Source organism: Pelecanus crispus, chromosome 1 (genome assembly GCF_030463565.1).
Source record: "Pelecanus crispus isolate bPelCri1 chromosome 1, bPelCri1.pri, whole genome shotgun sequence".
In the NCBI taxonomy this organism is placed as follows: Eukaryota; Metazoa; Chordata; class Aves; order Pelecaniformes; family Pelecanidae; genus Pelecanus; species Pelecanus crispus.
The window spans coordinates 119,483,310-119,499,773 of record NC_134643.1 but is presented as its reverse complement, the minus strand read 5'-3'; the positions used below and the strand labels follow the sequence as shown (position 1 = coordinate 119,499,773).

The 16,464-nt window shown below is 40.5% G+C and overlaps 1 protein-coding gene across 11 annotated transcripts in view; it reads left to right on the top strand.

The window, feature by feature from the left end:
* APP (amyloid beta precursor protein) overlaps positions 1 to 16,464 on the top strand; it is a 190,244-nt gene that overhangs the window by 78,926 nt on the left and 94,854 nt on the right. For 10 of the 11 annotated variants that reach the window (XM_075728035.1, XM_075728033.1, XM_075728027.1 and 7 more), the window contains exon 5: positions 10,606 to 10,808. In XM_075728035.1, the coding sequence (XP_075584150.1) occupies positions 10,606 to 10,808 (203 nt within the window). Of the gene's footprint in view, positions 1 to 10,605; positions 10,809 to 11,177; positions 11,181 to 16,464 lie in introns of all 11 variants that reach the window. The other variant, XM_075728036.1, reaches the window with a different exon arrangement.

Genomic DNA, 16,464 nt, shown 5'->3' with positions numbered 1-16,464 from the left:
TTAAGTTGTTGTCACTTGTAATGAGTTGTGATGACTGACATGTGGGAGAGAAAGGTTCCCTGTATATGTTTGTGTAGTAATCAACTCAAGAAACCCTTCTGATATGTCTGCAAGATGTTCTGAGAAGTTCTTGTGACATTGTGATATATACCACCACATTTCAAGCACTGAACTACTTATAATGCTTGGAAAAAAAAGGAGAAATTTACAGCTGGGTTTTTCAACACGTACTGTCACACCAGCAGGACTGTGTGCTGGTGGATGCATAGCTGGATATCCTTCCATAAAGTTGTCCAGCAGTTCCTGCTCTATTTTACCTTTCAGTGATATTTGTGGTCTGTACTAGAAATAAGAGCTCAGCATTGGGGTGGTTTGTGGAAATTTAAGAATTCCACCTCTTGTGAGGTTGTGCTCTTAACAGTACAGTGTAGTAAAACATTTTCTGTAGTAAGTACCTTTTTTTTCCTTTGCCTTCTAACAAAGGCTACTCACTTTGACTACATGGATGAAACAGCAAAAACATATAGGGTTGGTTTTTTTTTTTCCCCTGACAGAAAAGGTTTCTAATCTTGAATGCAAATATTTTGGCTTCGGTTACACAATGGCAAGCCATTTCTTCACATGGGATCTGTATTTTGATCACTGCCGAGGAAAAAAAATAACCTGAGTGAAGAAGAACAGGTTAAAACAGTAAAATGTTGAACTGAAGAACTGGATCTATGCTTGCTTCTGCCATGACAGCCTTCTGCTAGGCTTGCCATGCTGTGTCCACCATAAAAAGCTTGGTACAAAAGGTGCCGCTTTTTCTTCTGGCTGCATGGTGGAGATAATCTGCTCTGCAGAAGTCCTGGCCTCTTGCAGCTGCTGCTGGTGGCAGCTGTATTTAAAAAAATTAAGAAGGCACATTCTCTGAAAAATGTTATTCAGTGTTTTAAATTGAATAATAACATCCAGAGTTATTACATGCTTCTGGTATTTTTTTGTTTGCTTTCCCAATTGTAAAACAAAGTTATTCTTCCAGTTTTACTGTGTCATTGTTGTGTGAGAGTACCAAGACAATGAATTCCACAAACAGGGCAAGTACTTGGTTTGGTACAGAGGTCACACTGTCTGTCTCGGATGAGCTGTAGTATCCCAGTAGTATGAGCAGGCTGGACAAAGAGACACCAAATAGTCCATTCTGACTACAGCAGAAGTTTTGTGGAAACAAACATGTTGTAACAGATCCAGATTTTACTGCTGATTCTCAAGCTGGCTGAAATAGGGCTGCACAGGCAACCTTCACTCTGCCCTTTTCCATCACATTCAGTCTTAATGCATTTTTGATGCCAGGATTTTGAATTTAATATTTACTCAGTGTCACCAGGCTCACAGAGCCTGTTTTTGTGTGTTTGCAGATACATTTACTTTTCTATTTTTTAAGTTTCTCTTTAGCAAAAATAATCAAAGTGAGAAAGAATATGGGTTAGATATAGTATTACTCTGTCCTTCTCAAAAAAATTGCATACTTCTTGCTGAATGCTCCATCTTCCAAAGAAAACTGTCAGAACAGTAACACCATCGAAGGCTTTGTTTCAGAGAGAAAACTAAGTCAGTTTTGAAAAAGTGTTCTTGCATATCAGTCAACAGGTACCTTCTGCGAATGCACATTTGATCTCAAATGTTACATGCTACCTCGTACACCTGTCTTTTTAAGCAGGGCAGCTGTGGAAGAAATTTCTAACAGTACAAAATATACCTTGTTGTTTAATTATGGGAAAAAAGATAAATCTATCTGTCAGAGGCAGTAGGGCAAGGAATGTGTGTTTTGTTTTTATAAATGTTCTATTTAAAAATTAGATTAAAAGATTTTTAGTGCAACTTTTCTGGTTTTCTGTCAAAGTTAATGAATCCAGGCCTCCTTTGGTATTGTTTTTGTATAAAAGGTTAAAAAAAAAAACAGTAAAAGGAGAGAGACAGTCTGACGCACATAATTCAGTTGTTTGATAAGGTCTAAGAACTCAAAAGCAGCCTCTGTGACACTTCTTGAAATAGCTCATTTTTTTTTTTTTTTTTTTTCCTATTAGGAAATGTGAAAATAAACATAATTGCAACCTCTTCAGTAAAGGAAAACAAAAAGGAAAATAATTAGAAGTGATAAAATGAATGTCTGAAAAATGATAGGCAATATGAATTGCTCATCCTGACTTACTGTGCAATAGAAGGTGCCCATCTGAGTTCTTCAAAGTTTAACTGTCTCTTAATAGGTGTGTTTATGGGTCCAAGTATCACATTATTTCTCCTTGTCGTGAGATATCTGATTTACTAACCTGGTATAATCCAACCCTAATGAAATTAACCAAGGCAGCTTTTAAGCAGTTTGTGCTTTTGTGGTCACTTAACAGACAGACCAGAAATATTATTGCTGAGGTACCTTGAGAGTCAGACTTGCAGTTCTGTAAATCATTGTAGTTTTCTGGACTTTGAAGCCAATAAGCCATTTGAAAGATCAGTTACACAGACTGGAGGTCTGGCATAACCCTTTTCTTTCCTGGCTCTATGCCTAGTCTCACAACTGCAGTGCAGTTTAATTCTTGCCCTGCTGTCTGTTCCCACCTCTCCCATACTTCGGGAAAATAGACTTTCTTGGTATAACTCCCTACTCCTAGACTTTCAAGGTGAATGCTGAAATCTTCATTTCACACTTGGTTTTGACTTCCTTTCCTCTGTTCTACCCCATGCAAAATTACTTTGGTAGTTCTTGTTTGAATTTACTACCTGGATACACAGTTTCACATAGTTGGTATACTCAACTTAGTCTTGAAGTCGGCTAGTGTACCAAAGCCAAACTTAAATAACAGAAGGTACAGTGAGGTGAGTGCTGATGTGCCGAAGTGCACTGTTGACTTAGTTTTTAGCTTTAAGTGGTTCCTGTGTTGACTCATATGTTTAATTAGTGACACCATTCAGAGGAGTGCTGTGGTGGGATCAAACCCGGTTCCTGAGAAGTCTTGTCCTTTGGTCAGAAGAACTTTTCCTAGCATGCAAGGTTTCGCAAAATGTTAGGTGGAAAATGCCCAGGCCTCTGATGTGCACGTTTGTTGATGGAGAATTCAGTTCTTTGCCTATTAGCTTTCTGATTTGCTTTTAACCAAAAGCCTGGTAATTAGGTCATCTCAAATGCACTCAACTTGTTTGGAATCCGCACATGTGTCCTACTCTTGTAACTTGCTTTGTGTTTCTGTTTTGCATTTTCTTTTAAGGCATTAACTCTTAAGGCATGTAGAGGTTCACAGTTGGATCTGTCTATTTCCACAGTTAAAGAACTTTGTGCTCTGGAGCTTTCCTATACACGGAAATAAATAAGTGTCTGTGCTCATCATTAATCATCTGCTGGAAGCAAAGCTAGACCCAGACTGAATACTTGACAATCCAGTCCCATCACATGTTTCCTGGAGTTCATTCGGGGGAGCAGTAGAGGCTGTAGAGGGATGAGGGGTTTTGTGCTTTTGGGAACCTGAAGCGCAAGGTGCTGGAAATCTGGGATGATGGCACCTGCAGTAGTAAAGGTTATGGATGCATAAATTATCATCAGTTTGGCCTGTTAGGCTGAAAGAGCACAGGCTGCAAGTTACCTGCAGCAATTACTTCTCCTATGTTAATTCCCACAGCTGTCTAGAGCCAACATACATGGCCTTGCTCTCTGGAGGCAGACGGCAGCTTGTTGCTACTGCTGATTCGGTTCCTCTCCTGGAATTAGCTTTCCCCCAGCTATTTGCTCAGGCTTGGTGGCTGGTAAAAACCACAGTCCAGATGGAATCTATTTGCAAGAAAATATAGTTGCAAAGTGTAGTGAATGCTAATCTTTTCAGATATTAAAACATCTGTCTTGAACACCTTTTCATTCCTTTTCACCCACTGATGGAGTAGATATTTTTGTTCAAGTTACTTGGCAAAGTCATGGTTTAAATTGTCAAAATGGATGAGCGTTTATTGGAGACAAATGTGAACCACCTCACAAAAGCAGTAATTAGTCCATAGTTATTTGTTACCCTAAATTGAAAGCTTTGCCACGTTGTTGTCTGAAGCTAATAGTTGCAGACAGAAACCTCTTCTTAAAACGTAGGTTATGCTGTGGACCCAAGAGTTCTGAAACACCGTTAGAAAGAAAACTCATCGTTCTTGTCATCTGTGTTCTGCATCTGTCCGTGTTGCAGGTTATTGGAATACAGAAAGGGAACTTCTGTTTACTGACGTTTTCTTATTTCTTGAACAGCACGAGGTAGCATAGTTCACTTCCCTTCACTTTCCTTTACCTTTCTTTCAGTTTTATCTCCACAAAGTAACAGGACGATGCACGTTTCTGAGTGAAGTGAGTAAATAATACATTAGTGCCAGCTCTTGCTGCAGTGATGGATTGAGAAAAGGAAATTATTAGATATACATTACAGATCCATGGTTTAAACATCGCTTGTAACGATGTGCTTGGGTGCATACTAGCAGGAGCAGTACAGTGGTATGTGTTTTAAAACCAGAAATATGTCCACTGGAGTGGTCTGTATGTTTCTGTTGGAGTCAATGGAACCGATTACCTCTTAGGCTGCCTGGAACCCCAGTGCGCCTGTGGCATCAGAAATAGAGCTGAAACCACCAAACTTCAAATACCCCATTTCACCACATACAGGAGCATAGATGGTTTTTATTAATGACCCAGTGGGCTACTTGGACATTCAAGGGAAGCATCATTTCCATTCCAAAGGGATGGATTTTAATATCCCATATGTGAGGAGGTTGAAGTGGAAGGTTCAAAGCCATGATGACCTCTGTGTCCACCATGAATGGAAAGTGCTGGCCCTCCTTGCCAAAAGTCTCCACTGACGGAAGACTGAGATACACTAATGTTGGCGGGGCGGGGGGGGCTTGTGCAAGTATTTTCATGGCTGCATTCAAGCCTAACAATCTGCCTCCATTGTTTACTGCTGAACCGTTACATTCAGATGATGATAATATGGCTTTACAAATCTGTGAACTCATCGGTGTATCAAGTAGTTTTTTAGAGCAGCCTTTGAAAAAGCCTGTCACTGGCACCACTAAGCTAAGGCAAAATGCCAACAATTTCTTGTAAATGAGACACTGCAGACTATGGTGCTAATAAAACCCTAGCTGGGACGGTGTCAAGGGAATATACAGAAAAAGCCATCAAGGTGTCATGGTTTAACCCCAGTCAGCAACCAAGCACCACACAGCCACTCACTCACCCTCCCCACCCCTGCCGGTGGGATGGGGGAGAGAGTTGGAAGGGCAAAAGTAAGAAAACTCGTGGGTTAAGAACAGTTTAATGATTGGGGGGGGGGGGGGGGGGGAATATTGTAGTGAAAAGAAAAACAACTAAAAGAGAGAGAGGAACAAAACCCAGGAAAAACAAGTGATGCAACTGCTCACCACCCGCCGACCGATGCCCAGTGAGGAGTGAATGCTGCCCCCCAGCCAGCCCCCCAGTTTCTATACTGAGCATGACATCACATGGTATGGAATAGCCCTTTGGTCAGTTTGGGTCAGCTGTCCTGGCTGTGCCCCCTCCCAACTTCTCGCTGGCAGAGCATGGGAAGCTGAAACGTCCTTGACTTAGTAAAGCACTACTTAGCAACAACTAAAACATCAGTGTGTTATCGCTTTATTCTCATGCTGAATCAAAACACAGCACTATGCCAGCTACTAGGAAGAAAATTAACTCTGTCCCAGCCAAAACCAGGACACAAGGTATCGTGGTTCCAGGAGGAACAACACTGACTCATACTTGTTTACCAGAGAAGTTAAAAGGTAATAATAATACCAGGAAGTAAGCACACCTGGTATTATTATTGATTAAAACTCAAAGACTTCTGAGAAAAATATCAGTATCCACATTCATTGGTAGTAAACCTTTGTTTGAAAATGGTGGAATTAAACTGATTACTGTGATGAAAGGTGTGCAAAAGTTAGGTAAGCTGTCTAGGAAACAGGACGGTGGTGGTGCTAATTGAGGAATGTGAGTGATGCCAGAGCATTTAGCATGACAGGGAGAAACAGCTCTACACTGCACAAGAGAAGGGGTTTTGTCTCTGTTTGAAAAGGTGACGCTTTATTCCAAATGTTGAAGTGTAAGTTCATTCCCTTCTCTGTTGTCCCTCTTGCATGCATGCTCTTTGAAGAAGAGCCAGGATGATAACAGTGGTTAAATCCAAGGAAACAAAACCAAGCATAATTTTTCATGTTTCTTACAAGACATAGTACCTTTTCTAATACTGCGTGAAGTCCGCCCACTGTCTTTGTTTGCAACAGAAGCACATCAAGATGTAGCATTGTTTAAACGTGTCTTCAAGCATGAGGCTCCAAGTCCCCTGATTACTAACAAATACTGGGGGATCTCCTCCTTCCCCAGGACCCTGAGGAGTGCTACTAAGGGGCTGCATGGTATTATTGCTTTTATCGCATCTTTCATAACCGTAGCTTCTGAGAAAGTGTGGTCATCTTCTGTTGCCACTGCTGAGCGTGGTTACTGGGATTGACTCTTAGGAGTTTGTGACTTAGTGGGTAACCTTGATGTCTAATGTGAAGCTGTTGCTGTTGTTGCTGTTAGGCCTTGCTAGGATACATCCCTGCCTGTTGTGTATTCGTGCCGTTCGGTCTGTGATACTGTGCAGTATAGCTGAGCATGGTTAAACAACCAGAATAATGCCAGTCCAGTTAGTTTCTGGTATTTGGCTTCATTCAAGAAGAAACTTGGTAAGAGAGCATAAAGCACTTCATCTCCCCATCCCCTTCTCATTGGGAGACAGTACTAATAGGGAAAGAGACTAACTCATCTTTGTATAAATAAAAGTTAAATAAAGCAGACAGCTGGGAAAATACTTACTTTTAGAGAAAGCCTGGAGTGCTTCTTTAGAACCTGAGTATAGCTTCACACTTCTGTACAATGAGAGTTTTTAAAACCTGATAATAGAGAAATGACCCTCAAGCCCAGTTTCAGGCATCTTAATTCTGTAAGTATATAACAATGCTCTCACTTCCATTTAGGTATCTAAATCTAAGGCAAAAACACTTCTATTTGCAAGTTTCAAGAAAAAAGAACAATGAAATAAAATATAATCCTGTACTACCCTTGTGATTGAGTCTTGCAGAATATGTTGCTAGCAGAAATATGATTTTTCTAGGAGTGATGAACACAGTAGAAGGAATATTCCAGTACCTTTTTGTGCAAGCTTTTTAGAATATTTTCAGGAGCCTGATCTGTAAACTGTTGTAGTCTTCCATCACTTCTGGTTTTTTTACCTTCTCAGATGTCTAGTTCTTGAGCAAGCAGCAAGTCGTAAAGGGGATGCAGGTGGGGGCTACCCTTAAACATTTACTTCTGGTAAGTTACTGGAGGGGAAATGAGGTCCCACTGTAATCATGGGCATAGCCAACCAGTACTCACAGAGAATTGCCTTCTTCCATCCTGCCCCCTTCACCATCACACCCCCTAACAAAGAAGAAGAAAAAAAAAAAAAAGAAAAAAAGCTTGGCCTTGATGCTGAGAATTTCCCAGCAAAATGCTGTGGACTGACATAGCTGAGTTGATTGCTTTTGTGTAGCTAAAAACAGATGGATATTGGATGCACGCATACAAATTATTTTTGAAGTGGCTTTCCATGTGACTAATTGACTTTCCTTTGTTTGTTTCATTAGGTTGTTTTTGTTGTCCTTTTTTAACTTTATGAGCTTGCCAAAATCTGAGAGTGATCATTCATGTGAAAAGAAGAGGAAAAATAATTGCACTTTTTTTAAAGCATGCTGTGTTCGTAGCTTAGGTGAGAGAAAGACAGAGAGCAGCATGTGGTGTCTGATGCTCTTGATCAAAATCTGCATGTCTTACACTCAGCATACCTAGTTTAAATGTCTGTAGCTAGCCAAGACTAGAAGCCCCTTAACCTGGAGATCCGAAGCAGATGCTGGACTATAAATCCATCTCAGTCTTGCAGTTGAATGGTGATGGTGTACATATAGCATTTATTTCATGTTTATAAAAGAGTGAAATACTTGGTAAGCAAAATAAAACCAGAAGAAATCTATTTTTCAGGAAGGATTTACTAGAAACAAAGTAGAAAACTTCGGATATACTGAAATCAGAATGGCAGGGGAAAACCACACAGTGGAGATAGAGAACTGGCTTAGAAACTTCACTGAAATCAAGAAATTAAGAGAAGAATCCAGTGGTTTTGTGCCCCTTTTTCAGTCTTTCTCCCATGTAAATGGAAACAGGTCATCCCTTATTCAGACTCTTCTGCAAGTTAGCTGTTAACACATCCATTTGTGTTATCCAGACCTTACCGCTCTCTACAACTACCTGAAAGGAGGTTGTAGTGAGGTGGGTGTTGTCTCTTCTCCCAAGTAGATAACGATAGGACAAGAGGAAATGGGCTCAAGCTGCGCCAGGGGAGGTTTAGATTGGATATGAGGAAAAATTTCTTCATGGAAAGGGTAGTCAAGCATTGGAAGAGGCTGCCCAGAGAGGTGGTGGAGTCACCATCCCTGGAGGTGTTCAAAAAACAGGTAGACGTGGCTCTCTGGGACATGGTTTAGTGGGCATGGTGGTGCTGGGTTGATGATTGGACTGATGATCTTCGAGATCCTTTCCAACCTTAATGATTCCTAGTTTTTACTTTCATTAAAAAATAATCCAGCCACTAAGCCAGGAAACATGAAATTGCTACACTTGCCCTTAATTGGTTTAGTGGTGGACTTGGTAGTGTTACGTTAATGGTTGGACTGGATGATCTGAAAGGTCTTTTCCAACCTAAACAATTCTGTGATTCTATGATTTGTATAACCTACCTGGGCTTGAAAGCTTCATTATTACTTTAAGTCTTCCTTGTGTTTCTGGAGGCCAGGTATTTTGGGGAGAAAGGAACAGGAGATTCATTCTTGTTTGTATAGAGACTTAACTTTCTCCTAGTAGAGTCAGGCTTGTGGCATACAAGATTGTTATCAATAAATTTTTTAACTTCCTAATACCCTATTAAGAAAGATCGTACTGTCCTCCTTTTTGCTGTGAGTTCACTTTCAAAATTGTAGTAGGCAATCTAATATAAAATGAAATATTACAGACTTGGTCTCTGAAATGAGGTGAAGGGGAGAAGTTGCTAACTTCACATAAAAGGCTGTTCAAGCATATGTGATGCCTTGAAAAAGATGCAAAGCCACTTGTGTGTGAAGGTGACAAAAAGTCACTGCATGTTTGAATATTTAAAGATCATTTACTCATTAGTAGTGAATATCAAGTAGAAGATCAGATTAACAAACCTGGGACCTTGCCACGGCTGGGCACTGAGTTAGGAGGCCTTTCAAAAGCAACAGTAGCAGTAGCTGAGTGTACATTTTTTGGCCTATTGCCTGTGTATCATTCAGAATTAAGAGTGATCCCAGAAAATTCTCGACATATTAAGCCACTAAATGCATTTGATAGTCAACTGCAGTGTTTTCTTCTGTTGTCCTGGTTAAGTCCTGAGGATTTTAGATATGAATTTAAAGCTCTGTGATGGATAACAATGTTTAGCCCAATAGTTTGGGGTCTCTTTGTGAGCGTAGGGGTTCTTGTGTTGCCATCCTAATACACGTCGTTACCGTGGGTCTTTTATGGAGGCCTTACGGATCAGCTGTACAGCGGTGCTGGTAGCGTAGAGCATCTGAGCTGAGCTTGCTGTGCTGAACGGCTGTGTGCGTTGGCCGAGGCGGCAGCCTCATCAGCAAAACTGTGTGGCTTTCACCTCTCCGTCAGTGCTGCTGTCACACAGAAGAGCAAAACTGGGTCCTCTCCTTCTCTGGGCATTAGATCCTGAAAGGCAGCGTCATGGTCACTGTCTGCTGTAAGGTGCCAGAAGGAGATAAAACCTCAAAGACGAAAACCATTAACAGTCAGCTAAACCTGAGTTGCGCAGCATCACGTGTCGACTGTCTCTGTCCTGTCCTTTGTGAAAGCAGAGAGCTCCGTGTGCAATTCCTGTAGAACTGGCTTTTCCGTTCACTACACTAACAACAGAACAAAAAACTCAGCAGTCATTGTAGACAATTCCAAGTCAGTTCAGCACTTGGTAGTCCTCTGTGAACGGCATGCAAGTTAGTCCACAGCAAGCCTCTGAGTAAGGTGTCTCCTAGGGGAGAACGTCCCAAGGAACTCTCTTTTCCATGTCCATATGAACTGAGAGCATTTTGAGCTAATTTGAGCTGCTTTGACAATAAAAATTGATTTGTTGATGGCAGCGTGGAGCAAGCATGTTTGGAGTGTTACTCAGCTGTCAAAATACGGTATTGCTGATGGGGATTCTTTTTCCATTCCTGTGCAAAAGGATGACCTCCAGTCTGGCATCTTGCTAGCTTTCTCACTGCATTGCTAATGTTGACTTTTTGGGGGGGTTTTAGCATTTCTGATCTCCTACTCGTTGGGATGTTCCGGAGTCCCTGATTCTTTCTCTTTTATTTAAAGGGGAGGGAGGGAGGTGGAGAAACAGGTAACTTCTTGTCCTTACAGTGCTTCTGAATAAAATGTTCTCTCTTGTTATCTTGAAATCATTTTGTTGCTGACATATCATTATAATTTTCTTCATTTAGTGATGATAAGGTAGTAGAAGAACAACCAGAGGAAGATGAGGAGCTAACTGTTGTGGAAGATGAAGATGCTGATGACGATGATGATGATGGTGATGAAATTGAAGAAGAGACAGAGGAAGAGTATGAGGAGGCAACTGAAAGAACTACCAGTATTGCAACCACTACCACCACAACTACAGAGTCTGTGGAAGAGGTTGTCAGAGGTAAATTCATGGGCATTTAGCTTGGGGCTGGAAAACTGATCCTGCTGCTTTGCATGTTTGCCCTTTACGACAAAAAAATGTTCCAAACAGCAAAATATCCTAAGTTGCAGCATTGTTATGATTTGGCTTCTGTCATTTGCATGTTGGATCCCTTTCCCTTTCCCATTACAAATAGTCTTTGGAGGTGTCTGTCTATGAAGTGTGGTCGTTGTGTATGATGTGGATGGAAGCAGAATGATTGGGTTTATTTTAAAGTCACATTAAATAAAATATGACTGCCATAAGTAGCAAATAACACAGTAAAGTATGTGTGTGGGTTATGTTGCAGAAGGATAGGGAGTGTCAATTCAAAGCAGGAGGTAGCAGTAGCTGGTTTGGTCTCTTACATTAACAGCAGTGACTAGTCATTTTGTGTGATTTCTGTTAGATACCTGTTTCCAATACCTCTCTATGAACTAGTAGTTTCAGTAAAATTAGGTGAATTTAGAAATAATTATGCAGAAAAGTGAACCTAACTAGTGAGTTGCATTGCGGCAGGGAGGAGGAAATAGGAATGCATTTCCCAAAAAAGAAAATATGGCATGAGAAAGAACTCTTCATTTCTAAAATCTGTTTTTCATGACATTTTGTAGTTATTAACATAATTGCATTTAAACTTTGAATTTTGCCCTAGTCCGTGGACAACATAATATTTTTAAATGTCACATCTCTTCTACAATACATAATTGAATGAATTATCCTTGTATTTCTATTTTAATAAGTACAATTCTGTGTGGTATAAATCTCGGTAAGATAGATGTCAGTTTTTCTACAGTGCTTACATCTTTTCCAGTAAGTGCTAGAGATGATGGCAGAAAATGAGATAAAAGGCTACAGTTGAAAAGAAAGGAGTTGGGACGTGCAGGAGACAGAGGAAAAATGGCAGTGATTGGGTTGGTCATGAAATGAGGCAGAAAACACCTGGCCTGGCTCCTTTCCTCTCCCCTTGCTTTCCCACCCGCTGCCCCTGGGGCTGCTTGGGACTGAAGTGCCAGCAGAGTACCCCATTTTGCATGTGGTAGCATCCTTTTCTCTTGAACCGTGGTGCCGATGTTTGGCAGAGCAGGTACGGAGCAGAGGGCTGCCGGCTACAATTCATCATGCACGCTGGGGACAGAAGGGTGCCCAGGGGATGCTTTGTTAAAAACAGAGTTACTTCATTTAGGTTTTTCTGTTCGGTCTATGTGCAGATAAGCTCGCTAATCAAAAGCGCTAATGCTTTGCTAAAATGACTTGCAAACGTTTCTTTCTAAGGCTGGCAACACAGTCTTGTGCGCTTCTGTCTTGTATAACTGCGTTGAGTGTTTTGCTTGGTTATTGGAGAGCCATTTCAGTGAGGAGGGGGTGGGAGGAGATTATGTTTAAATCTTTAAACCAATTAAATATATTTCCATATGTGAGCTTTCACCACCTGGGGATAAAACGCCCTGTTCTCACTGGTAAATGAATATTGAGAGTGAAAAAAAAAGAACACTTGACTTTAATGGGATTTTGGATGAGTGGAAATGAGGACAAATTAGGTAGAGCGTGTTTCTTTACTGAGGTTGACATTTCAAAGAGGTTAAGATGTTTAGCCTTCAGAATAATAGTGTGTAATAATACGAATGTAAAATACAAAAGAGATGAGGCAAACTGTTGAAGCCACCTTTTAAAAATCCTTTAGAAATGTATACACTTGCTAGCTGACAATGAAACACTATTGTCCTGTTTTTCCCAAGTCAAAAATTTCCCCCCTTGGGTGCCTCTGAGTAAAATACGTGTTGCTGCAAGTGAGGTGAGGGCAATCTGTTACCAGTACAAGTTTTCGGCACAGTTCTGCCACAGCCCTTTGGGCTTTCTGACCTCCAGCCGTCCTGGGGCAGAGGGTGCCGAGACTGTCCCTGAGTGTGTGTAACTGGTATCTGACAGAGCTGCACTACGCATATGCTTATTTGTAAATGTAGAAGTGTCCAAATAACTTAAAGCCTTGGCCCTTGCTTTTACTTCCCTTGCTGCACTTGAGAGAAAGCTTCCTACAGCGTCCTTGTCCTCCTGATGCAGCCAGCAGATCCAGCATGGGAACTTCTGCGGTGAACATCTGCTGTTGTCTTGCTGTTGCAGACAGAAAAGTTTGTCACTGTCAGCGCAAATGAAAGAGGCAGAGGTGCCTTGTAGACAACGTACATATTAAGAAGTGGTCCATCCTATCGAGACACCTTGAAAGCCTTTCCAGATGGGGTTAAGTGTCAGAGCTTCGTTCTCATGGACGTGAGCTCTGCTCAGGCTGCTTTTCCCAAGCGTTACCAAGTGCAGTTCATAAAACATATCCTAGGATGCTCTTCACAGACACTTTACAGCAGTTTTATGTATGCTTTATGAAGCTGTAACTAATACTATGTCATTAGCATTAAAGAGCACAGAGAGTGGGTTTGTCCAATTTGAGAGGAGTTGCTTTTCCTATGTGAAATCAACAAAGAGCAACTGTTCTAAACCCATAAATTAGGATCTAATTGTGGGCTGGTACTGAGCCCTTTCTCCCCCAAATCAATGGAATGATTGCCATCAACCATAAATAATTGAGAAGCACAACTGTAATGTTATACTTTAAAGACACTTGAGCTATTGTAGAATCAATTTGTCAGGCAATTTTATTTCTGTGCATATTTTAATGAATTGTGATCAAAATAGCAATAGCAGAACTACTTGCAAACTTATTTCCAGTGAAAAGGAAGTTAGTCTTGCCTAGAGAATGGGAGAGGTCATTGACAGGAGGACAGTCTTTTCATTCAGTTTCTGCAGCAGGTTGACATTTTTCACCTTTGGTCACTGGGAGGTGTTATCACCGAATTTGTGCTGAAGAAAGTGCGGCTTGTTTATGAAGCCCTGCAGGAAAACTGTGGCTCTTGACTTTTGTCTCTATATGGAGCAAGAGAGGTGACACTCTGCTGGCCAGGATTGAAGTAGGGAGCAGTTTGATTTCTGCTGTTATCACTGCAGCATCTCGGGCGTTGCAGAGCTGCTCCCAAGGCATCCAGGCTCCAGGAGATTCTTCCAGCGCGTGACTGAAGCAAGCAGGAGCGCTGCTCCCCCGTCATGTGCAATTGTTTGCGATTTCGTTTCTGCTCTCCTTCAGCACAGTAGGTGACAAGAAAAATCAGTCTCTCTTGGTGTACAACAAAGAATAAGCAATTTCAGCTTAGTGCTTCCCATCAACATAGCAGTCAATCAGGTCTCATTTAACGGAGAGCAGCGGGGTCAGCACAGCAGCCTGGCAGAAAACACTTGGCAGCTTCTTCGCATACCTATCAGCAGATGCGGGGGATTCAGCAGCATACGCTTGACCTGCCTCGCCTAGCGTATAATGTTGCCCTTTAGCAATTGGTTTTGCTTTCTCTAATTCAGCTGGATTTCTTTAAACAGTTAGGAAAGAATTTAAGCAGTGCTGCTTGACGTGACATTTTAACTGTGTTTACAGTCTGCAGTTGCAAGTGAGAGACCGTATGCTGGTTTCCTAGCAAGAGAAAAGTAGACTGATGTTTGTGTGGTAGCTCTTAGCTTTATTGATCTAGCATAGGGATTTTTGCTGAAGATTTTTATGTCTAAAAGACTTTAACTCCATTCAGTGACAGCTACCATCTATTCTAAGGCAAAGGGAGGTTAACCCTGATTGCTAGACCTATCAGCTGTAAATTTTGGGATAATATTAGTAGCGTATGCTAGAGTAATTGGGCTTTTTTTCACCCTCCCTAGCTTTGCCCCACTTTCTTCTTTGAAAAGTTATTATCTTTCTTTTAAAGTAGTAGTTCCTTGTTCTTCTTCATTTGCTTCAAGACTATGCAGTATGCTTTAGTTGGAAAGGGATAATGTGTGATTGTATTCCATATTAAGAAAACATTGATAGGTTGCTGTATGAGTAGTACACATTATGATAACTCTACTGGTTTTTTGTTAGATCTTCATTAAGAATGATAATCTACTCTAGCCTATGAACAAGAGCTGATAAAATTAACCTGATGGATTTGCATTAAAATAACTGATAGCTTTTAATTAGACATTATAATTTAAAGCACAGCTATTCCACCATAACATAATACTTCAAGATACGTTGCAATTGGAAGAAACCTTTTTTATGATCTAGTAATCTTGTTGACGGAAAAGCAATATATTATTACTGTTTCGGGTCAAGAGCAAAAGCACTGAAATACTAAACACAGTAATAGTGTTTTATGTAAGGTTGGAGGGTGGAGTGTGGTTTCATTTGAAATATATCCTGCCAGAAGAAATCCCCCAAGAATCTGTTTCCCTAGAGAAAATGTCATAAATTCATGAAATTTTATTGACCTACATTTAAAACCAAGCTTGGCTTTTTGTTTGGGTGCTGGACATCAGTAGGAACTATATGGCACCTTGGTTCAAAATGTAGTTGTGTTGTGGTGGTGTGCACAAGTAAATATAAAATGCATTTTCACATATTTGTTCCATTTCAGAACTGTAAGGCTTTGTATTCTAGCCAAGTATACAATTGAATTTTTTTCATATTCCAAATATCGCCCTCCAGTAGCTTAAGAATAAACATTAGAGAGAGAAATTCAGTCTTAATTGCACAGGATGGAAATTACAATTTTAGGGTATTTAACAGTTTTAGAAGAGCTGTTCTTCAGTATTGCATTTAGAAGTCATCGTTTTGCTTTCTTCTTTTGACTCTCTCTGTAGAAAGTATTTTAGCAATTGTGTAGCTTGTGCACCAACTTTATTTCTAGAATATGTGCCAGCTTCACAGCTGTCTTCTCCTAATTCCAAAAACCTCTTCTGAAATTAGCTTTTGTCTTTGAATACTCAAACTAAAATTTGGCTGCCTCTTCTAACCATATATTCAGAATGAGGCAGGTTTTGTTTCAGTGAAAGTATCTTTAAATATTCCCTTTTAATTCATTGAGCAAAACAGTATTGTGCCTTTTTGGAACACGAACAGTATAACTAAAAGAAAGAGTGCATTTACTCTTGTCTAATTTTTCTCAGCTAGTTAAAAAATGGAGACTAATATAGATACATATGTATTAATATCCTCAAACTATAGCTCTCTCTTTCTGAAGACACAGAGGCCAAAATTACTCTAGTTGTAATGTTACATATACTAGCGCATGATAAAGTGGAGCATATACCTCATGATATTTGTGACAGGACAAGGAGCAATGGTTTTAAACTAAAGGAGGGTAGATTTAGACTGGATATAAGGAAGAAATTTTTTACAGTGAAGGTGGTGAAGCACTGGAACAGGTTGCCCAGAGAGGTGGTAGATGCCCCATCCCTGGAAACATTCCAGGTCAGGTTGGATGGGGCTCTGAGCACCCTGATCTGGTTAAAGCTGTCCCTGCTCACTGCAGGGGCGTTGGGCTAGATGGCCTCTAAAGGTCCCTTCCAACCCAAAGCATTCTGTGATTCTAAGATATATATTTGAGAGGTTTATTCCTTTGACCTCTCTTGTATTAATCAATTACTCTGTTCTTTAGTAAAATATAAATGGTAAAATATAAGATTGTCATCCCATATACTTAAGTAGCTAAGTGTTTTAGGACCTTGTTTAAGACTTGCTTGGGTCCTGCATGATTATGATGCACAGTTTGACCTGACAGCAAAA